We start from the raw sequence: 23,989 nt of genomic DNA, 5'->3' as shown, positions 1-23,989 counted from the left end.
GGTAAGAAGAGACTGGGAAAGAGATGTGAGTAAATAAGGGTATTTCAAAGCTCCTGTGTACACTGGGCACTCAAGAAGACCATAAAAATACACAGGGCTAGACACATGCTCAGAAAAGACTTGAACATTCATTCACCTCTAACTGACTTTCAGTTTATGAATAATATGAAGAGAGAGCTAAGGCAGAGTTATGAAAAAAAAAAGCCTGGTTAAATGTTGAAAGAGTATTATAATACAGGGCCAATCTGGAAAACTAGAACAGTATTTTGCTGCATTTCTTTTTTCCTTTTTCTTGGATCAAGGAGTTTAATGTAATACTTTCAGAACATGAGCTGGCTACTACTAGGCTAATGGATCACAGACTTCAAAGGCTACACACAATAAACACTTCATTTTAAATATGAGAAAACCAACACTCTTAGAAGTTATATAACGAGGGATTCCAAAATGGATGAATATAGAAAAGACATGCTGGTTTGTGATCAGAGGTATCAAGTGGAAAGAAAAGCAGAAGAAGTGCATTCCCATGGGGATTAGAGAGACGGTTCCAGGGGTAACTTTACAAATAGCAGAAACAGACCATGGAGAAGCATGGACAGTTGTCATGTAGTAGTGAGAACACCACCGGCCAGGAACTGGAAGAGATGGCAGTTTCTAGTGAAGAAAGTGTGAACAGACCATCAAAGCCAGTCATTGCAGTACTGTCTGGTGTTGAATCTAGCACCTGTAGCTAGAGTAGGGGGCAGGGTAGCTACAGATCATAGTGAGAGAGGAGCATATTTCTTCTCATTTCCTCTCAGAGGGTCCAATGGCAGTAGGGAGATTATTTGAAGTCAACACAGGTTGCAGCAACTTTAGCACATATCACCACAAAAACCAGTGTCACTGGAGATGTTGTCTGATGTGGACTCTTGCGGACCACACTCCTTTGGTTTAGACGGGGGTCAAAGTGGGGACAGGGAATAAACAAATTACCCTGGAGGAAGAGGCCACTGCTTTCTCCCCTAGTGGTGCCCAGACCAACTGTGAAATAGTACCATCTTAAGATCAGTAAACGCTGGAAATAGCGAGATGATTCTCTTGGCTAATCCTCAGAACACAAGTGCTGGCATCCCGTACAGGGACCGGTTTGAGATGACTGCTCCACTTCTTTTTTTTTTTTTAAAGATTTATTATTATTGGAAAGCCAGATATACAGAGAGGAAGATCTTCCATCCGATGTTTCACTCCCCAAGTGAGCCGCAATGGGCCGGTGCGCGCCGATCCGAAGCCCAGAACCAGAAACCTCTTCCAGGTGTCCCACGCGGGTGCAGGGTCCCAAAGCTTTGGACCGGCCTCGACTGTTTTCCCAGGCCACAAGCAGGGAGCTGGATGGGAAGTGGAACTGCCGGGATTAGAACCGGCGCCCATATGGGATCCCAGGGCATTCAAGGAGAGGACTTTAGCCGCTAGGCCACGCCGCCAGGCCCGACTGCTCCACTTCTAATCTAGCTCCTTGATTATGGCCTGGAAAAGCAGCAGAGGATGACCCAAGTTGCACATGTGCACGATGGGCTGATTTAATCTGAGGCATAGATTTGAGTCTGGGCTAGTAGCTTGGCAGGGAGCCACACACAACCATCCAGGACTGTGAAAAACACACATCCGCCTACCATACTATAGGCTCTGGGGCAAAAACTTCCAAGGTAGAGCACTCTTAGGAAGCTGGCACTGGATATGCTTCTGTATTCTCTATGGACACAGCAGGAGTGGCACCCCAGGACCCTGTGACTATGGGAATCTTGCATGCAAAGACTGAGAATTCTGTGACTTCATAATAGGGTATGGTGTGTAGCTCTTTGGGCATTCAATGTGTCTGACATCAGAGGCTAAAAGATCCCTGTTTACTATAGGTGGATTACTGTAGGATTGTGTACTCACATAGAGAATCACACAGATCCTTTGTGTGGTTCATGTGCAGGTGTGGGTGGGGGTTTTAGCCAGTGTGCTACCCCTGGGTTTTGATCACCTTGAAAGAAAAGACGTGAGGCTATGATTATGCTAGCAGACATTCCCTTCCCTCTGCTGATAAAAGAGATCTACAACATCCAATGTGGGTGTTACTCTGGACTCTCACCCTATACTCAAGCACTGACCAGAGTACTCCAGCCCCACCCAGCACACACTCCTGAATATTCACCCAAGGAGCAACAGAGGCATAGTTCAAAGATATAAAAAAAATCAAATGAAAAAACCAGCAAGTGTTTCCACAAATGCCTAAAAATAAACGCAGATACATAAGAAACAAAAGCAAGGAAGATGGGGTAAGTGAAGTGGCTCAACAGGCTAACAATCATCCACCTTACAGCGCCAGCATCCCATATGAGCACTGGTGGTACTCCAGGCTGGTCTACTTCCAATCCAGCTCCCTACTTATGGACTAGGAAGGCAGCAGAGCATGGCTCAAGCCCTTGGGCCCCTGTGGGAGACTCAGAAGAAGCTCCTGGCTTCTGGTTTCTGGCCTTGGATCAACTTATCTCTGGCCGTTGCAGTCATTTGGGGAGTGAAACAGTGAGTAGATGATCTCTTTCTCTTACTCTCTATAAATCTGCCTTTCAAATAAAAAAAAAATCTTACAAAAAATAAGAAAAAAAACAAGAAATATATCATGACTGCCCAAAAGAAATACAACTATTCAATATTAGGATGTGAAGATTGAGATTGATGAAATACCTGAAAATGAATGGAGAAAAAAGTTTGCCAAATTACTCAAAAACAGACAGAAACAAATTAATGAGACAAAGACATCTAGATACAATATCAATGAAAAACTCTGCCAAGAGATTAAGATATTGGTCAATCCGGAAAATAGTACCCATATATTATAATTTTATTTTAACCTCAATCAGCCTGTATCTAATGCATTAAGATATTCTGATGTAATCAATGAACATACAATTAATGTGAATCAGACTGCTTATGTTCAATATCAAAAAACTGTAAAACCTAATATACTCTTGGGCCTGGCGGTATGGCCTAGCAGCTAAAGTCCTCGCCTTGAATGCCCCGGGATCCCATATGGGCGCCGGTTCTAATCCCGGCAGTTCCACTTCCCATCCAGCTCCCTGCTTGTAGCCTGGGAAAGTGGTCAAGGGCAGCCCAGGGCCTTGGGACCCTGCACCCGTGTGGGAGACCCGGAAGAGGTTTCAGGCTCCTGGCTTCAGATCGGCGCGCACCGGCCCATTGCGGCTCACTTGGGGAGTGAAACATCGGATGGAAGATCTTCCTCTGTCTCTCCTCCTCTCTGTATATCTGACTTTGTTATAATAATAAATAAATCTAAAAAAAATACCTAATATACTCTTAAGACCCTAAGCTACTCGAAAATAGGACGGGAGGGCAGAGAAGTCTTCCATCTCCTTAGAATGTGTGAGGATGATGTAAAATATAACCTATCAGAAACATAACAGGTAATTCATAGACAACAGACTCAAATCAGCATTAAACAATAGTTAAATTAAAAAGACATATAGGGGGAACCTGGAGAGATCCTGACAATCTCTTAACAGGAGGTCATATGCACAGAGCAGCGGGGGACCCCAGAGTGGACCAGGTGGACAGGAGGAGGCTTGTATCCCAACCCTGAAGACTTGGATCCTCACCAAGGACTATCAGTATGGCCACCAAGGAATACATCCCAACAGACAAGGAGAACACGGGGAATTGGAGTGCCTTCAGAGACTGAGAACTCCGAAGTCACCCAGCCCCGTCTGGATCTACCACATGGGATGGAAGAGGCCCAAATCCTTCCTTGCAGGACCCAAGGTCATCGGAACATCAGCCAGGAGCCCTGAGGGATCTGCAGAAATAGAAGAACAGCAAACTTCCTTCGGGACTAGGGAGAGAAGCTTCTCCTGGTCCTTACTTGTTCCAACTTTGGATCCCCACCCTCGCTTGCAATGACCGTCAGGATTGCTCCAGAAACCACCCCCCCCCAAAAAAAAAAATAGAATAGATAGTCAGAGAAATACAAGGAAAGCTTAGAACCAAACAGGAAACGATCAGCATGGATCCACATATACCTTACTAGATAGGACACAAAGATTAGTTACCCTTCACTAGGGTATGGAAGATTTCTCTGCACACCACTCCTAAAACTGTTCTGCACCTCAACTGTTGACAAAGGCATTGTTAGATTTATAAGCCAATTTAGATTATCCTAAAGTCTACCAAGTTCAGCAAAATTATGCGTCAAAACAATAAACTGCTGAATGCTAAAATGAAAACAGACACGAGACAGCTGAATAGTACCCTATAGCCACTTTAAGATGTGTAGCAGCCGGTTCTGTGTACAAACAAAAATTGAATGGTCAATGACATAGTCACAGGATGTGGATGAGAACTTGCACTGTTATAATGTATTGATTACTCAATACCATGTCAATTAATTCCATAATGTTGTAAATTGTTGTTGATGTTGTGCTGGGGCTTCTAATTGATCGGGACAATATTCTGCCAGCTCTGCCTTCAGACCAGAGATGGTCTCCCCAAGAAACTGTTGAATTTATCTGGACAATAAGATGCTGGACTCTATGTTTGGTATATGCTTGCAATGAAAGAATCTTGACTGAATTTGAACTGTACTACTGCAACAAGGTGGAGGAATCCACCATGGGGGGAGGGCACGGGGAGGGGATGGGGGAATCCCAGAGCCCATGAAACTGTGTCACATAATCCAATGTAATAAATAATTTTAAAAAATACATTGAAGAAAACTCGGAAAAGCTGAAAATAGTGTTCAAGATTTATGGGATGCTAGCAAGTAGCCAAACACACATATCTAGGAGTTCCTGCAGGTGTGAAAAGAGAGAATGGACAACAGAAATGTTCAGTGAACATTAGAAGACTTCCCTACTGTGGAGAAAGGGACATCCAGATACAGTAAGTACATAAAAGTCTGAATAAGAATCATCAGAAATGATCTTCATCACAGCACATTAGAGTCAAACTTCCAATAGTAAAACATACAGAGAAGATTTTAAAATGTGCATGAGAGAAATGCCAGATTACCTTCAGAGGATCCCCAATTAGACTAACAGCTGATTTCTCATCAGAAATCTTACAGGCTAGTAGAGAGTTCAGAGATATAGTCCAGGTCCTAAAAGAAACTGCAAACCCAAAATACTGCAACCAGCAAACCTCTCATTTATAATTGAGGGTGAAATAAAGACCTTTGAAAATTAAAAAAAAATTCAATGAATTTGCCACCACTCATCCAGCCTTACAAATGATACTTAAGGATGTGCTACACACAGAAACAGAGAATAATAATCATCATAATCAAAGAATGTGAAAGAAGAAAACCTCCCTTTAAAAGTACAAAAACAATCCAAAAGAAAAAATAGGAATATTTATGGATAATTGACAGGACTAATTTGCTACATTTCAATGATAGCCTTGAATGCAAATTGGCTAAACTCTGGAATATCATAATTCTATTTGCATAAACTCAAAAATAGGCAAATGCATAGAAACATAAAGTGGAATAAAAATTACCAGATACTACTGTTTTCAAGAGATACAGACTTTCTGTTTGGAATGATTAAAAGATTACATAATGCAATGTAATAAAAAAAAAAACCAAAAATGTAATATGGCAACGGGGTGGGGCAGTCCACCGAGGGGGGAGGGTACAGGGAAGGGTTGGGCAAAAAATTAAAAAATGAATAAATAAAAAAAAAGATTGCAGAAGTAGTTATTGGTAATGATAGGACAATACCACGAATGTCTGTAATATTGCTGAATAGGAAATTTCAAATGGTTTCAAAAATCAATTGTTTATTATGCATATTTTATCACAATAAAATATATAAATAATGAATTCATAAAACCATCAGGACAAAAACTAGCAAATAAAAAAATACTCGAACTGGTGATGCATTTCTACGTATGGCACAAAATCAGCAGCCACTAACTAAGGCTGATGCATTTAAATTCAAAAAATTAAAATTATTTAAGATAGTAAAAGTTTAATTGAGTATATGTCAACCTGAGTGAAAGTGTTTGTAACACATGATAAAAGATAGTCCATTTAATATGCAAAAATAATAAGAAAGGAAATAAAGTTAGGGTAGAAAGTTCATATAAAAATATATCTATAAGTGATCAACAAACACATGCAGATTTTTAAAAGATAATTAAGTGGAAATAAAAATAATGTTATTTTACTATTTGTTAATCAGCCAAAGATTGCTAAGATCATCAATACTTAGTATCTACACAGTGTGAGTATAGAGGCACACACACGTATGTGTATGGATACTCACTGCAGTTCTGTTGTGAACAGCCAAAATATTTGGAAATAAGGTAAATATCCATCAGTAGGGTACTGATTAAATTTGGTACAGTCACACAGTGGAATTCTTTATGCTTATTAAAAATCATGAAGGAATTCTCTATATACTAATATGAAAGATGACCAAGTTATATCAACAAAAGGGAAAAGCTAATTATATATTTATAATTAATCAATTTTTGTGTGTTTCTGAAATCCATTTGTATGTATTTCATAAAGAGAGAAAGAGAATATATACTGCTAAATGTAAAAATAATTTCTTCTTAAAAGGTTCAAAGAATTTTGGTTATCCTTAGGGCATAGGCTGGTGGAAGGAACTGAATCTGCTATGGTAAGGAAGGGAACTTTCACATTTACTCAGTAATTTTCTATATCATATCAATGTTCAAATTAACATGTGTAACTTCTGTAATAAAAAAGAAATTAATATAAAAATTCTTTTTTTTTAAAAGATTTATTTTATTTTTATTACAAAGTCAGATATACTGAGAGGAGGAGAGACAGAGAGGATGTGGAGCTGCCGGGATTAGAACCAGCGGCCATATGGGATCAAGGCGAGGACCTTAGCCACTAGGCCACGCTGCCGAGCCCATAATATAAAAATTCTTAAAAGATTATGCCAGTGTTATACCATGACCCACTGCATTATTACTCTACTACTAATTTTATCTTTCAGTTAGGAAACATGAGAGCAATGGAAAAATCCGAGTTCAAATTTAAGCTCTATTGCCCATGCAGGTGAATTTCTCTCATTTCCAGTTTAGTTTTCTATAAAAATGAGACAATGTTCATCTCTCAAGGATCTTACTGGGACTATTTGTAACTTGTCAGATGCTCAGGCACAGTGCATAACACAGAGTTAAATGAATTTTATTACTGTCATTGTGATTGATCTGTCATGAAAAACACAGCATTCCTTTCAAAATCACTTTACTTCTGATTGGCACTTCATTTTTCTCCATTAGTTAGTCTTCTCTCTCATTTCTGAAGTATTAACTGCTTCGGTGGTATGCTATCAGATATTTTCATGTGACCCCCATGAGTGACTACTAGAACACTAATTGGCACTAACAACAAGCAGATAGCTGAGAAGTCTGAATTTGCATTTTACAGCACATGTACAAAGCAGAAGATATAATAAAAATGAATATCATATGAACCAAAAACTCATGTGCAGAAAAACTTAAAATATACACTAGGACACTACTTAAAAGAATTTGCAATTCTTTAATGTCTAAGAAGCTGCAATACTTTCTATTGTCAACTAGCATGACATTTCTGAAAATGAACTGTGGGACAAAGAAAAAAAAACTGATCTATTATACAGTTAGATACTCAAGCATCTAATTGGCAGCAAGCATTACTGCCAAAAGTTACTTCGTCATCAGGTACAACTCCTGAGACTTATTTGTAAACAGGAACCACTTAAGAGTTTTATCAGCTTAGGAAGACCCACTACACAATCTTAAAATAACAACATTTTTTTCCTTAAAAGTTCTTTTAAATGTAACATCCTGATTGGCTCAATGAAAACTACTAGAAATTTTACCACATGCTTTTGTAACAGAAATGACAACATATAATGAATAGGCTAATTAAATGAGACCAATAATATTAAGGGTATATAGAAATAATTCAACATTTGGTGTATTATGCAGCAGCCTAAACAATTAGTTGCTTGAAATATCTCACTACTGGTATTACATAACTTCTAAAAGTTTTCAAGGAATTTATAAAATATCCCTTGAATAATTACACATTTTTGAAAGAAAATACTATACTATGGAGGTATTGTAATTCCATGCAATTTTAAGGGGTGAGGAGACAAATGGTTATGTTTGAGTTAGGAGAAAATAGTAGAAATCTGCAATGCTTCATTAATCCACTTAGCTTTAATGACAGAATTACACTTAGAATTGTGTTTTAAGATCCTATTCTCTGTACCTGCCTGGAATCGAAAAAAGCCATTCAATTTATTTAAGACATATTCTCAATACATCTTTGGGTACATTACCATGTAACCTTTTAATTCAACAACAGTAAATCTTAAGGCTAATAATAGTGTTTACACAACAACATATGCAGGCGAAGATTATTATGTTCTTATTCTTTTCTGAATGAACAAACAGAACACTGAGATAAGCTCACCTGCAAGAGCTTCTGGATCTGAACATTGGTCAATGTCAGTTACTGTCTGTGGATAGACACAGCTGTAATTCATGCAAGTTAGCAACGTGTCTATTTGTGAAGTTCGGACATCTTCTGGAGAATACATGGGGAGGAATGCGACATCAATTGCTATGTCATGGTTTAAACCTGTTGGAGAAAAATCACGTTATCCAAAGTTCAGTGAGTTAGTACATGCTGCTAATAAGGTTAATTTTGTTGGTTTGATCCTAAAAGGTGCTAAATAGTTTCAGATCTGGAAAAACCCGTGTTACAAAACTGGGGACTAAACTCAAAAATATTGCTCTATTGGTTTAAAATGCAAACATACTTCAGTGGCATCTATCACTATGGTTACAATTAACCCTTAAATGGTTCCCATAATGATGATAGGTTGGAATTTGTTTTTTTTTTTTTTTTGAAAGGTTGAAATTTTACTTTCAAGTCTGATGAGAGACAGAGAGAGAGAGATGAGAGAGACAGTGTTTTCCTGGCCCATTCTTTTTTTTTAAAGATTTTTTTAAATTATTATTATTGGAAAGCTGGATATACAGAGAGGAGGAGAGACAGAGAGGAAGATCTTCCATCCGATGTTTCACTCCCCAAGTGAGCCGCAATGGGCCGGTGCGCGCCGATCTGAAGCCGGGACCAGGAACCTCTTCCAGGTCTCCCACGCGGGTGCAGTGTCCCAATGCATTGGGCCATCCTCGACTGCTTTCCCAGGCCACAGGCAGGGAGCTGGATGGGAAGTGGAGCTGCCGGGATTAGAACCGGTGCCCATATGGGATCCCGGGGCTTTCAAGGTGAGGACTTTAGCCACTAGGCCACGCCGCCGGGCCCTCCTGGCCCATTCTTGACAGGTCTTCTAAGGAAGAGAATTCAGAAAAGGCTACGGGTTCCCTTATTATTTCTTTGATCTAAGTATATTTGAGTTAAGCAAAGTAAGAGAGGGTGGCTACTAGGTCTCAACTGTTGTCAAATATACAAAATGAGCTCCCTACACACACTTCGTTAAACATATAAAAGGTTGTGGTAGAGCTCAGTTCCAAGGTGAAGTGGGCTAAGTCTCTGTCTGCAGTGCCCACATCCCATATGGGTACAGTTAAATTCCTTGCTGCTGCACTTCCCATCCACTTCCCTATTTATGGCCTGGGAAAGCAGCAGAGGATGGCCAAAGTCCTTTGGCCCCTGTAGCTACATAGGTGACCTGGGGAAAGCTCCTGGTTTTTGGTTTCAAACCGGCCCATTTCCAGTTGTTGAGGCCATTTGGTGAGTGAACCAACAGATGGAAGATCTGTCTCTCTCCTCTGCAACTCTGCCTTTCAAATGAAAACAAACTTCAGGGACACCACCATGGTGCTGTAGGCTAAGCTTCCACCTGCAACACCGGCATCCAATATGGGTACAGGTTCTTATTCCGGCTGCTTCACCACTGATCCAGCGTTTTGCTAATGACCTAGGAACGTAGTTAAGGATGACTCAAGTGCTTGGGCCACTGCACCCATGAGGGAGAAACTCCTGGCTTCAGACCCGCAGAGCTCCAGCTGTTGAGGCCATTTGGGGAATGAACCAGCAGATGGAATATATCTAACTCTCCCTCTCTGTAATTCTGCCTTTCAAACAAAATAAATCTTAAAAAAAAGTGTAGCAACCTATTGGCATCGCCACAAAATTCCTGTAAATGTGCACCTCAGAAGCCAATTTTCTTAATTTTAAAAAAGCATTTATTTATTTGAAATTTGGAGTTGCAGACACAGAGAAAGGAGAAACACATATACACAGACAGAGATATTCCATCCATTGGTTCATTCCCCAGCTGACCAAAACAGTCAGGGTTGGACAAGGCCAAAGTGAGGAGCTGGGAGTATCTTCCAGGGGCCCAAACCCTTGAGCAATCTGTTGTTGCTTTTCCCAGTCCATTTGAGGGGAGCTAGATTAAGTGCAGCTACCAAGGCACGAACCAGCATCCATGTGGATGTTGGCGCCACACACACTGGTTTGACCTGCATGTGACATCCATTATTCCTTTGATTATAACATTAAACTTAATGCTAAGATATGCTATTAATTTAATAAAAAATGTTAGGATAAGCATTTTATATATATATATATATATATATATATATATATATATATATATATATACACACACATATATATGTTATGGGGTATAGTAACGTATTTCAGTAGAAACACAATGAATAAACCAATTGTATTGGAAAGGCAGATTTACAGAGAGAAGGAGAGACAGAGACTGATCTTCCATTCTCTGGTTCACTCCCCAAATGGCTGCAATGGTTGGAGCTGAGCCAATATCATGCCAGGAACCTCTTCTGCGTCTGCCACATGGGTGCAGGGGCCCAAGGGCTTAGACCATCTGCTCCTGCTTTTGTTGGTCATAAGTAGGGTGCTGGATCAGAAGTGGAGCAGTCACAACAAAAATTGATGACCATATGGGATGATGGTGCTTGAAGGTGGAGGATTAGCCTGTTAAGCCATGATAGCAGCCCCTAGAGCCATTCTACTTTCCATCTCGTGCACTATAATACTATTCCGTTGAACATCAGAACCCACTGGTCTGTGTGCATGATAATGAGACAGGCTACGTGAACCAACCAGGGAACTGAAATTGGAGTAGCCTGTTATGCACAGAAGTATGCAAAGTTCTCAGATCAGTTTAGCAGACCGAACATTAGGATTACTGGAGAATTACTGTGTGTTTTCCCTCTGCTATGTTGTTCATGGCTTTCCAGATGCATGAGCAGTCCACTTGACTAGCCTCAAGTAAGCACTATTTTTGATTTGTATAAACTATATGTGTGGGTATATATAAGCTTGTACATGAGATGATATATTTGTGTGACTATTTCACTTAAAATAATGATCTCCAATTCCATCCATTTTGTTACAAATGTCAGCATATCACTTCTTTTGTTGGCTGAATTACATTCCACTGTGCATCTAGGTCATCCATTGATGAAATCTAGTTTAATTCCCTATCTTGGGTATTATGAATAGTGCTATAAAGAGTTTTGTCTTTTTCATATGCCAATGTAATTTCATATTGGGTAATATGGTTCTATTTTTAGTTTTGAAGGATATGTGTAACATTTCCCATAATGACTATTACTAAGTTGCATTCCTACCAGCATTCTGTTAGGGTTCCATTCTATACAACCAAACCATTATTAGCTGTTTTTCCTTTTTTTTGATAACAGCTGCCCTAATCGGAATGATAGTTGTGTTCTTGAGCTGCACTTCCCTGATGGCTTGTGATACTGAGCATTTATTTTAAATTTTAATATTACAAAAGTGAGGAGTTTGCAGACCCATGTGGGCCTCCAATTCCAATTAAGATGGGGTGGGAATAAAATGTGCGGCTCCTTGCTGTCATATAGTGCCCAGGAATGCAGTCGTTTGGAATCCTATATGGGGAAGAATGTTCCAAGGGTGTTACCTGGTGATTGTTATGAGAAGTTGTTGGCTTTGTTACACCAGAGGTGAAAAATTCTAAGAGTGGTTGGCTGTCCATGTCTACCTCAGTGTGCCCACAGACCTAGGTGCTTGTTGTAGAGCCTAGTCTATAGTGTTGTTTAAAGTGTCTTTCTTTCCATTTTTGATGAGTTACTTGAAGTCTTCAGTTAGTTTAAATAAGCTTGCTGTCTTTTTTTTAGAGATTTATTTATTTTTATTGAAAGGCAGATTTACAGAGGAGACACAGAGAAAAAGAGAGAAAGAACTTTCGTTCACTGGTTTCACTCCCCAAGTGGCCACAATGGCTGGAGCTGAACTGATCTGAAGCCAGTAGCTAGGAGCTTCTTCTCGTTCTTCCACATGGTTGCAGGGTTCCAAAGCTTTAGGGGCCACTCTCTACTGCTTTCCCAGACCATAAGTAGGGAGCTGGATGGGAAGTGGAGCAGCCAGGACAAGAACCAGTGCTTTTGTGGGATCCTGGGCATGGAAGGTGAGGAATCAGCCACTAGGCTATTGCGTCAGGCCCTGTCTTTTCTTTTGTGTTCATCTGGGTATGCTTTCCATTCTTGCATAAGGGTCAGCAACTGAAGTGGCCCAGTCCTGCAACATGTGCTCCAGGATTGGACCACATGCCTATGTGGTTTAACTGGAGGTCAGGCATAAAGCACAGTGGTCTAGCTGGGCAGCCATTAAGAAACCTCACCTGGGAGAGCTTGAAACCTTAACTCTTGTCTGTGCCAGCTGGCGAAGGGTCAGGCTCAGTCTACCCTCTGCACTGGCTCTAGCATATGCTGGCAGGTGCTACAGTCTAGCAGGGGCATCTCCAAAGATCCCCTACCAGATCTGCAGTCAAACATGGTTTTCCTTGGTGCTGGTGAGTACTGCAACTTATCCTGGCCATTCTGCCTCCAGCCCCAGCTCTTGTGCAGGTGGGTGGGTGCTCTGGCTTGACCCAGGGAAGTCCTCTAGATTCCCCCTTCTGATCCATCCCTATCTCAGCTTCCTTGATTATCTGTGGGTGTAGTAGTCCAGACCATGGAAGCCTCCAGAAATGATTTTATATATGTCAAACAAGCCCTCAGTGGCTGCTGTTCTAACCCATCCCCAGTCCCTAGTGATGTGGTGGTGGTAATGGCACTACAGTGGCCCTGGCTGGTGTGTGCCTATGGTGGCACAGTGGCATAGCAGGCTCTCTGACCCTCTCCCCACTATATCTTAAAAAAATAGAATGGACAGCCATACTGGCACACTGATATGGTTAACAGAGGTGGCATTAACCAGCAGCTGCTGGCTGCTTTTGCTTCTAGCAGTATAACATTTGCCTAGGTCCAAGGCACTCTAGGTTGCTGTCTATAGCTGCGAAGAAACAATTGTTAGATTTGGAAAAGATAGATCAAGAAATTTTAAGTGTTGCAAATGGGCTAAGGGCACTGAAAACTTAGTTATCTCACATCAATATATTTTCATTATAGTGTGTGCACTCACATTGTAGGCAATATGCTGAAGTTTTAGTGGCTTACAATCAATTGATTTGAGGTGAGCAAGATGGAATAACAAGGATGTTAAGATAATAACCAGCATTTGGGGGATTGATTTTGGATATTGTCATGGTACTCACTGATTATTGAGAGGCATTATTACTTGGGGAAGGCTGAATAATAATTCTACTCAATGTTTTCAGTAATGATTCACCCTGTACCAGTCAGAGCTAATGATAAAGTAACAAGGTTATAGTTCAGATAACCTTTGTAGCACTAAGAATGAGGCATTTCAAAATCATCAGGCCCTTTAAGGAATAGTAAGATACTGCAGAGGGATAATAATTTACCAGAAGACAGTATCAACATGAGAGCTTTAAACATTATATAGACTTATCAGCTTGGATTATTCTAGGCAGTCTTAACTATGAACAGAGGCCTAGAAGAGAGGTCAGAAAACTCTGACCTTGAGGGCCAAATCCAGCCTGTGCTTGTTTTTTGTATATTTCATGAGGTAAGAATGCCATTTCTAAACAGTTAAGAAGTCAAAAGAACAATATTTTATAATACATGATAATAATGAAATCTAAGTTCCAGTATAAGTATAAAGTTTTTATTCAAACAGCCATGTGACTCATTAACATTTGATCTATTGCTGCTTTCACACCAAAACAGTAACCTGAACAGTTGCAACAGAAATTAAATGGCCTGGAAAGCCTTAAACACTATTTGGACTTTTATAGAACAAGCATTCTACCTTGTACAGGATATAAGTAAAGTCATCTTTTAGTTTTCAGACTCTATATTTCAGTAAATAGTATCTTAGGAAGAGATAAAATCCTCTTTTCTTAGTTCATTGTTGATGTTCATGCTTAAAATATTTGATTATATAAAACCATCTGTGTTCATATTTTCCTAAAATATATGTCAAATGTACCACTTTAACATTTCACAATCAGCTCTCATCTTAACCAGTACTACTCATTTTAACCAATACTACTTAGAAAATAACAGCTCTCAACTTTTATTTGATTCTTAACACTCCTGTTGGGTAGGATGCACTCCTGCCAGTGGTACTGTATCTGCAGCAACAAGAATCATGTAGGAGGGACAGGAGACTGAATGGGCTACTTGTGTGTACCAGAAGGCCAAGGAGTATGGGCAGTCTCCTTAAGGTGGGCTACCCCCTCCCACAAATGTAATGTGAGGATTACTTGATTAAGTATTATTACCTTCATTTTCTATATTATATACATATACTAAGTTAAATCATAACAGTACCTGGATTATATAACAAATGTTCTTTCATAGAAATGTGTTACCAAGACATAACTAATGATTATCCTGCTTATGTACATTAATAGCGTTGACACAGCAGGAATCAATTATCTGAAAATATATTCGTATTTTTAAAAAAGAAAACTACAGTTGAAGGTCTCACCCCTTTCATTATTCTGTTATTTATATAATAATTTCATATAGTAAGTTCAGACTTGAATTTTGCTTAAGGAAAAAACATGAAATTCTTACATGTGCTTGTTTTCTCTGCAACAAAAGATGTGTTTAGTCTAAGGAGACCTGATTTTTAATGTCCTGGCTTTTAGCGAGGCAGTAATCTAGCTAGACACAAGGTTTTCAGCTCCCAAATTGAGTATTTCGTCAGAATTATAACAACAAAAACCCACTCTTTTTTCCCTTCTTGCCAGACAGCTTAGGGAAGATTACTGACAAATGGTAGTAATTTGGTTATGTGCAGGTACCTAGTAACATCTACGTTTTCTACTTCCTTTAACATGTCGTGTTTTATTCATAAACAGCTTGCTTTCACTGTCATTTAATCCTGTAATATATCTCTGAAAACCAGATCTAAAATTTATATATAAAAATAGCATAAATTTATCTGAGCTCATGAGCAGACTGGTAAATTTACCTCCTTCGCATTTGCTTTTGGTTGATTCAGAGCCAAAGCTGCGGAAGCTTACAGTTATGTGCGAGACAACTGACATGTCTTAGTCAATCTGTCTCAGTGGATCAGTGCCATGTCAAAAGGAAGAAAAAGAATCAATTTCTGTGTATAATCAAGCTATCATTTCCATGGTTAGCATTTTGTGATGTATGTGAAATAATGCTGTGAACTTTGTTTCCTAGATATAAAACTAAGGTAGAAAAACTACTTGAAGATCAAATAATTGAATGCAGGGAAAGCACTTGAAACTTTGGTCTGTGATTCTGTAAGAGTTAGTGGAAACTCATACAATAAACATTTATGTATGTGTGGTGAAGTAAATAATTTTTCAGTTGATTTATTTCCATTTTATTAGACAGGCTGTGAAACACACACACACACACACACACACACACACACACACACACGGCACAGAGACAGTTCTATCATCTAATGGTTCACTCCTCAAATGCCCATAAAAGCCAAGACTGTGCCAGGCTGGGGAGGATCCTGGAAGTCAATCCAGGTCTCCCACATGATTGGGGGGGGCATAACCTCTTGAACTGTCACCTGCTGTCTCCTAGGGTACATGATGCTAAAATGGGAAGCAGAGATTGGACTCCAGGCTCTCCAGTATGGGATGCAGTGCTTGAAGCGGCATCTTAACTCCTGGACCACATGTCCAAACCTAAGATGTTATTTTATGGTCATTTTTTATTTATTAGAAACAGGGACCAGTGCTGTGGTGTAGCAGGTCCTGGCTACTCTGCTTCTGATCCACCTCCTTCCTAATGTAGCTGGGACAGCAGTGGAGGATGGCCCAAGATCTTGGGCCTGCACCTACATGGGAGACACAGAAGAAGCTCTTGACTCCAGGCTCCAGATCTAACTAGCTGTGGCCATTGTGGCCATCTGGGGAGTGAACCAGTGGATACAAAGCCTCTTTTCCTTTCCCCTCTCTCAACTGTCTTTCAAATAAATTTTTTTGAAAAAGGACACAAATAAAAATAAATCTAATTAAAAAAATTTTTGTTTGCGTTTTTCTAATCCTATAGTTAGCTTATTTTCCATTATCAGACATGGAAACCTTTTCAATCAGCTTTTTTTGTTCAGTCTGAGTTACTTCAGGAATTTATTTTGTTCAGGAATAAACAGAGCTTTTGTGTTGAAGCTGTTTCCTATTATACTTTACCCTTCAATGCACTGAGAAATAAGCAGAGAATATGGGTTAAAGGGAAAAAAAACCCCAGTAACTGAGAGAGAACAGAACTGATCTTAAAAGCTTGGTAGTCAGATGGTCAGGAAAGTTTCCTTAGCTTTTATTCTTTCTCCAAATATTTTCTAAGCACTTGCTAATGTTTACTCTAGAATGAGAGCTCTATTCCTCTTGTTTTGGTCAAATAACAGCTCATCTGGAGGTTAATTCTTCTTAAAGCAAACTTGACTACATGTTTAAAGTATGTTAAATTAATATTATTCAAAGAGAAAAATAGTTGACTTACCTAGGATGGTTATTTCAAAATGTCCAAGACTTCGTGCACTCTTAAAATCTTCAAGTTTGGGGGGCCTTTCTGCTGGTGGTATGTATTTTGAGGGCTGAGAATTATACTGCTGAGTAAGAAAATTCCTATGTTCAAAAAGAAATTTTCGTGGAATGCTTTCAGGATAAACTTGGCTGTAATGCAGGTGATCTGTTACATGATACTTTTTGTCTCTCCACATCTGACTTTCCCATCTGTCAGTGAAGGTTTTTGGCATCTTCCCTTCAGAACTTTTCCAATCTGTTTTAAAGACACAAAGGGATACAACTGACTTAATCAGATATTCAGAATTATAGGTGATTTTAATCATCAGTCATCTACAAAATGTAAAAAGCATACACCAAAGATAAATATGTTACAGTGAGAAACTAGCTAAATTCACTTTCAAAATAAAAATGCAGTACAAATTTTTTAAAGTGGCAATGCCTTCTCTTGTAATTATGGAGACTTGTAATTATCCTCATAATTCTCCTATATTCCCTATAATTTTAAATTAACACATACTTAATGCATGCTCAGTGACAAACTTAGTTAAATCAAATTCATGAATATAGTATTCTTTACAGATACTCATTACTGGTGGAATTGAGATTAAAATAAGATTGTGTTCATCTCTGCTAAACATAGACTAAAAACACAGTTTCTTTCTTGGATACATTTCTCATGCAAAAAATAATATACAAATTATCTATGACACCCAGTCAGGATATAAATAACATATGGAGCTAAACTGAGGTGAACAATGCCCTACGATCTTTATTGTTTTCTGTCACCAGACCAATGTACTCATGTACAACTGATCAAACTTATTTAGCTTCTAAGCCAATTATAATTTATCCCTTATGAATTATGACCTTCATGTATTCAACAAATAGTTATTAAATATCTATTATGTGCTGAACACCATGTTAAGAAATTTGGTACAAATAAAATTTTAATGGAATTACGTGCACTGGGAACTAAGATATCTGGTAAATTTAGAAAGAAAAATGATTTTGTGACAAGACTTCTCATGTTGTCAACTCTGCTATCTGAGACAAGCTGATAGCATTTCTTTTTAGAGTACTTTGCCAAGGTTGCTGAGGTGCTACCTTGCAAGCTGTGTTGATTTCTATCATAGCATTAAAAAAAAACCTTGCTGAGGCAGGGCAGAAGGTGGATTCATTTGCAAGGTTTCAGCATAGTTAATTTAGCATCTCATTTCAGACTTTATTCCATATCCCAGATTGCTTGCTTGGCTTCTTTAAAATAGCTGGACACTTCCAGAAAAAAAATTTATCGCATGATAGAATACTAGATTGATTTGTAAGGGAAGATGAAGCTGAACAATTTTCTTACCAGGAATTGAAAACACAGCAATATAACCAAAGAATGTTTTAACTAAAAAAATTCAGTGCATGAACACACTAAAACACCTCTAATAATACGTTACAACAAAATGAATAAAATTAATCACATATGAAAAGGAAAGAAAGGAATTAGTCAAAATCAAAACTCAATGACAACAGTACTAAGAACTGGGAAATGACTTAAACTAATCTCTTACATTCAAGCTAATAAAGTTGCATAGCTAATAAGCAGTAAGGAGGTGTAGCAATGACAAAAGCCATAGTAAACATTCCTGGCTGAGTTGCTCTACAAAATAAACTGTAAAAAACTTGCAGGTTATATGTTGTGTATAAACTAAAATTGAAGTATAGGTGAGGTGGTCACAGAAGGTGGCTGGGAACCCGCATTTACTTTTAACATATTGGTTACTCATTACTATGTCAATTAATTCCATAATGATGTAAATTTTTGCTGATGGTATGTTGGAGCTTTCAATTGACTGGGATGATACTCTGCTGGCTCTGTCATCAGACCAGAGAGGGTATACCTAAGAAGCCGTTGAACTTGACGGGACAATAAGATGCTGGACTCTATGTTTGGTATACGCTTGCAATGGGGAAATCTCAACTGAACTTGAGCTGTGGTTATGCAACAAGGTGGAGGAATCCACCATGGTGGGAGGGTTTGGGGAGGGGTGGGGAGAACCCAAGTATCTATGTAACTGTGTCACATAATACAATGTAATTACTGAAGTTAAATAATAAATAATTAAAAAAAAAAAACAAAAAAACCTTGCAGGTTATATAATTTAAAAAAAATCAATTAAGTCCATCTATTTACATAAAACAAAACAAAATCGCAACATTGACACTGTCAGGAATAAGTCCATATTTTCAATTGAGTTTTTTTTTTAATTCTTTTATTTTAATAATTGCTACTTAGTTGATTAAGGAACAAAGGTTCAATGTCTATAGGAAAGTGGGTAAGACCATTGTTTCCACATTAATATTATTATTACTTTTTAAAGTATCCGGGGTAAGGGAGATAAAAGGAAAAGCCCCACCCAGTCTCCCACCGATCCCAGGTCCCCATGTGAGGCATGCTCCGAGGGTCCTGCTCAAGCAGTTTTGATAGTTCAACAGGTCTGAATTGCTGCCAATCTCCCTGCTCTAAGTGTGATGAACTTTCTTCAGAATCCACTGGCTGACAGTCTCTTCATGGTTGGGGTTCTGAGATCAGCAGTTCAACTGGAGGAATCTCCAAAAAACTTGGGCTAAGGTGATCCCAGACCTGATTCTTGTGTGTGTTTGCCAGTACAGGGTCCGGCATAGTCCGTCGCCCCAATCAGCTTATGCATATGCTGGTGGTTGCAATTGCTGGGTCAGCTCTGTTTACAGCCCTGTCTTTCACGCGAACCAATGGGTGTTGCAGTGCAGCCCAATTCTGCCCACTTTATACTCGGCCCTCATGCAAACCAGTGGGGGCTGCAGACTAGTCAGAGCGACTCCCCATCACCCCCACTAAGCCTGCCCCCTACCCTGGTTCCCATGATTGCCAATATGCTTTGCAGACTTGTTCAGTCTGTCCCATATCCCATTTAGCTCTCATAAATGTCAATGGGCATTGAAGCCTAGTTCAATCCAACCTGCCCTACTATCCAGTCCACACACATATTGGTGTGTGCTGTTCTGTCTAGCCACCTCTGCCCCAGTCCTGGTTTTCATGCTCTCCAGTGGGAGTGGTAACCCAAGATGGAGGCACCCATTATCTCCCTTCTAGGGCACTCCCACTCCCGGATTATGTACTCTCCAAGGGGTTCTGCAAGTTTAACTTGACAGAATTAGCCCCCAGTGCCTGCCTCTGCCAGCTGATGCTGCGGCAAAGCCCAACCAACCCTCACCCACTCTAATTTATGCTTACACCAGTAGGAACATTTAGCCCAGCCCGGCTTTTCCCTGATGTAGCTCACATGAAGCCCACAGGTATTATAGGCCTGCCTGGTCTGGATGCCCCGTTCCAACTCACACTCTCCAGTGGGAGTGGCTGTCCAGCAAGGAAGCCCTCCACATTCCCCCCACTGGCTTTGATCCCTCCCTCCCTGGTTCTCACATGTGCTAGTTGGGTGCTGTGGCCCATTCTGGCATGGTCCACCTCACCTTGGCATTTGCCAAGTGGGTGTTATAGCCTAGCCCGGCCTACCCCCAATTCTAGCCCAGCAGGCACCCAATCCCAGTCGTAATGTGCACTGGTATGTGTCGCGACCGAACCTGGCTTGACCCACACTCTGTTCTGGTGCTTCGCCAGCAAGTGATGTGAACTGATTCAGCCTGGTCTGCCCCCGACCTATGGCAAATGTATGCTGGTGGGTATCTTTCTCTGGCTTGGTCTGGGCTGCTCCCTATCATGCTTCTTGCGCTCACCGGCAGGGATTGTGTCCTGACAGAGGAGTTTCCCAAGCTCCTCCATCAGAATCTCTCCCAATGCCAGATCTCGTGCATACTGGTGGGTCCATGAGCCAGTCCTACTTAGTCCACCTCCTGTCCTGGTAGGAACAGTGGCCTTTCCTGACTGGCCTTCAACCCATTCTGGTTCTTACTGTTGGATGTTTCAGGCCAGCCAAGGCTCGTCCATACCCAGACACTGCTCACACATGGCTCAGCAGGGGCAAAGATCTAGCCTAGTCCATCCTGTATCTTCGCTGGTTCTCCAGAGCACCAGATGGTGCTGCAGTCTAGCCCGATTAGGTGTGAACAGCCCCAGTTCACACTTGTGCCAAGGGATACTGCAGCCATATCCAGACCAGAACGCAGCCCCCACTCCAGCCCCCATACTCACCAGTGGGAACCCCAACCCAGCAAGGGTGTACTCTCATAGCTCTCTGTCTTTCCTCTCAGCAAAATTACCTTTCCAATTAAAAAAACAAACAAACAACTAAATCTTAAAAAAAAAAAAAGGAGATGGAGATTAAGCCACAGCATTTGTAGCTACAAACTGCGACTCAGGGCAGGCTGGGCCAGGCTCGGCTGCAGCACCCATCAGTGAAAGTGACAGTCTTGAGGTAGGCCTGGTAGCGGCTCTCGGGAGTCTCTGACTAGGCTGCAGCACCTGCCGGTACAAGGACAAGCTGGATATTGGTCAGGCTGTGCCAGCATGCGGTATATAAATGGCATGCACAGAAGCTGGATTTGCGCACGTGCCTGATCGGGGTTCTTTGTGGGGTGGGAGTGTCCCTCAACTAGACCACAGAACCTGCAAGTTCAAATAAGCGTTGGGTCTGGGAGCAGACTATGCTTCCTTGGGCTCAAGCGTACAAGAGAGTCAGCACTCTTAGGAGTCAGGCCACTTGGTCCACTCTACCTAATCCCCAACCTCAGAGAATACCACATGGAAGTCTGGTCTGGTCTCGGAGCACATGATGTGGGACTGGGTTGTCCAACTGCTGACTCCACATAAAGAAAGACAACATACAGGGATGCACATGAAAGACAGAATAGTCAGCCTCTCTGATTCATCAGAGGACCTGGAATGCCTTATCAAAAGACAAAAAGCAGGCTGAACAAAGCTACAGGCCAAAATTTCCAGTAAGCATTTAAGGCTATGGACATACTAAAACATAAACAGCCGGAAAGTATTGTAAGTGGTATCTCATATCTGGCTCAATGAAGCCAGCACCATTTCAGAACAATTGAAACTACTGAAGTTAACACTTTCAGGACATCCCTGCACCCCTATCAGGGTCCCTGGGATGAAATCAGGGAATGATCTCTATCCTCTGGTGCTGAAGTGATCTTCCAGGAAGGAGTAGAGCCATGGTGCAACATGCTCCCCTATCCCAATGGCCATAGGAGGGAGGGCAGGGTCTTTCCTTCACCCATCTCTCCCCCCATCCCTTCCAATGAGACCTAGAGATCTGCATGGGTCTTGCAAACCTCTCACCTATGTAACAAACATTTAAAAATAACTGAATTTTAAATGAAAATAAAAGCACAATTAAGATGCATTATAAAATTGAAATTATGGTGAGAGTAGACAAATAGGATATGAGATAGAGACAGAAGCCACACTTCTTTGAAGATATATCATTTTCCCCAGCTGTAGGCAATGGCCTAGGTTGCATTGTACCTAGGCAAGTGTTATACTGCTGGAGAAAAGCAGCTAATAGCTGGCGGGCATCTTGGGCCTGGTTAATGCGAAATTTGTGTTAACTATACTAGTGTGCCAGCATAGTTGCTTATTCTATTTTTTTTTTTAGTGTTGTGGGCAGACACCAGCACACAGACAGGGTATGGAGACCCACACGTGAGTATGCGTGGGTTCTAGGTAAGCAGGTAGGTCCCCAGGCACATTACACCACCAGATCCAGATTCGGAGGCTGTGGATTGCTCAGGAAAGTGGGTTTGGAGATTTGTGGGACAACTGCTAGGAAGAATGTGATAGGTGAAGAGTGACTTCCAGGGGGACTTCCACCAACCTGGCTACTGTACTTGCAGGTAAACAAGGGGGCTAAGACTGAATGTTTTAAAGCAGGGAAACCAGAGGACTTTTGGGTGCCAAGTCAATACACCCACCTATGTTGGAGATGTGAGTTGGAATTGTTGGTATCAACCACTGCCTACGAGTGTACACAAAAGCCACTGCTGGGGGTAAGGGATTTGCCGGGGAGGTTGCCTGGCAGGTCTCGAACACAGATTATTGGGGAAGGGCGTGGACCATCTTAGGCTGAGCCATGACACTAACCAGTCACGAGAGAACTGGGACTAGGAGAAGATTCTGTTGGGGGTCGTGGGCTCATGCCTGTGGAACTGCCATACCAGCTAGTTTGCTTGAGGGCTGGGGTGCTAATGGGCTTAGCTAGGCATGACCATGGAACTCGACAACAGTGTGCTGGTAGATGCTGCAGCCTGGCCCAGCCCACAGCCAATCCTTGCGAGCGCCTATGGGTGCTAAAGTCTGGATCAGCACAGCCTGTTCCCTACCACAGTACCGATGGATGTTGTTGAGTTCCAGTACTTTTGGAACACACTCCATATCGGGAACCCAGGAATGACATCAAGTGGCCTTCCCCCATTCCTAGGTATTTTAATGTAGTTGGGTTGCTGGGAGCAGCCCTCTCCCTTTCTCTCTCCATTTTCCCCAGAAACCAGAAGGAAAAAGAAGATGGGAGGTAGTTGTCTCATCCACTTTCCCTCATTCCTTGACCCTCTTTACTCTAACAGGTGGTCCACATGGGCATGCATTCCTCTCAACTATATAAAATATCATCAAAAATAAAATGAATTTATTATTAAACAGGAAGATATATCATTTTGTATACTTTACTTTGGAACCACAAAAAAATCACAAAACAAAATTAAATGTTTCATTTAAAGAGAGCAATCATTACACTCTAAAATAAATGAATCTAAATGGTTATTCAGCAGACTCATTCAGAAGGATGTATTACAACTGACTATAACAATCTGACTATATACACCTCGTGGGGTATATCTTAAGAAAAAAATGAATTGGTATGGTGGCATTGCATGCTAGTTCTCCGCCTGCATCCTCCACTTCCCACCCAGCTCCCTGTTAATTGTCTGGAAAAGTAGTGGAGGATGGCCTTGCACCCACATGGGAGGCCCAGAAGAAGCTCCTGAATCCCAGCTTCGGATTGAGTCAGCTCTGGCCTTTGCAGCCATTTAGGGGAGTGAACCAGCAGATTGAAGATATCTCTGTCTTTCCC

At 40.9% G+C, this 23,989-nt stretch overlaps 1 protein-coding gene across 2 annotated transcripts in view; it reads right to left on the bottom strand.

Moving 5' to 3' along the window:
* RADX (RPA1 related single stranded DNA binding protein, X-linked) overlaps window positions 1–23,989 on the bottom strand; it is a 64,762-nt gene that overhangs the window by 1,802 nt on the left and 38,971 nt on the right. For both annotated transcript variants that reach the window (XM_004590241.2, XM_058659006.1), the window contains exons 12-13: window positions 16,900–17,178; window positions 8,483–8,650 (exon numbers count right to left, since the gene is read on the bottom strand). In XM_004590241.2, coding sequence (XP_004590298.1) covers window positions 8,483–8,650; window positions 16,900–17,178 — 447 coding nt within the window. The remainder of the gene's footprint in view (window positions 1–8,482; window positions 8,651–16,899; window positions 17,179–23,989) is intronic.

This window comes from Ochotona princeps, chromosome X (assembly GCF_030435755.1).
Source record: "Ochotona princeps isolate mOchPri1 chromosome X, mOchPri1.hap1, whole genome shotgun sequence".
Classification (NCBI taxonomy): domain Eukaryota; kingdom Metazoa; phylum Chordata; class Mammalia; order Lagomorpha; family Ochotonidae; genus Ochotona; species Ochotona princeps.
Note: the sequence above shows the minus strand (reverse complement) of the source record. Positions and strands in the feature narration are given on the sequence as shown.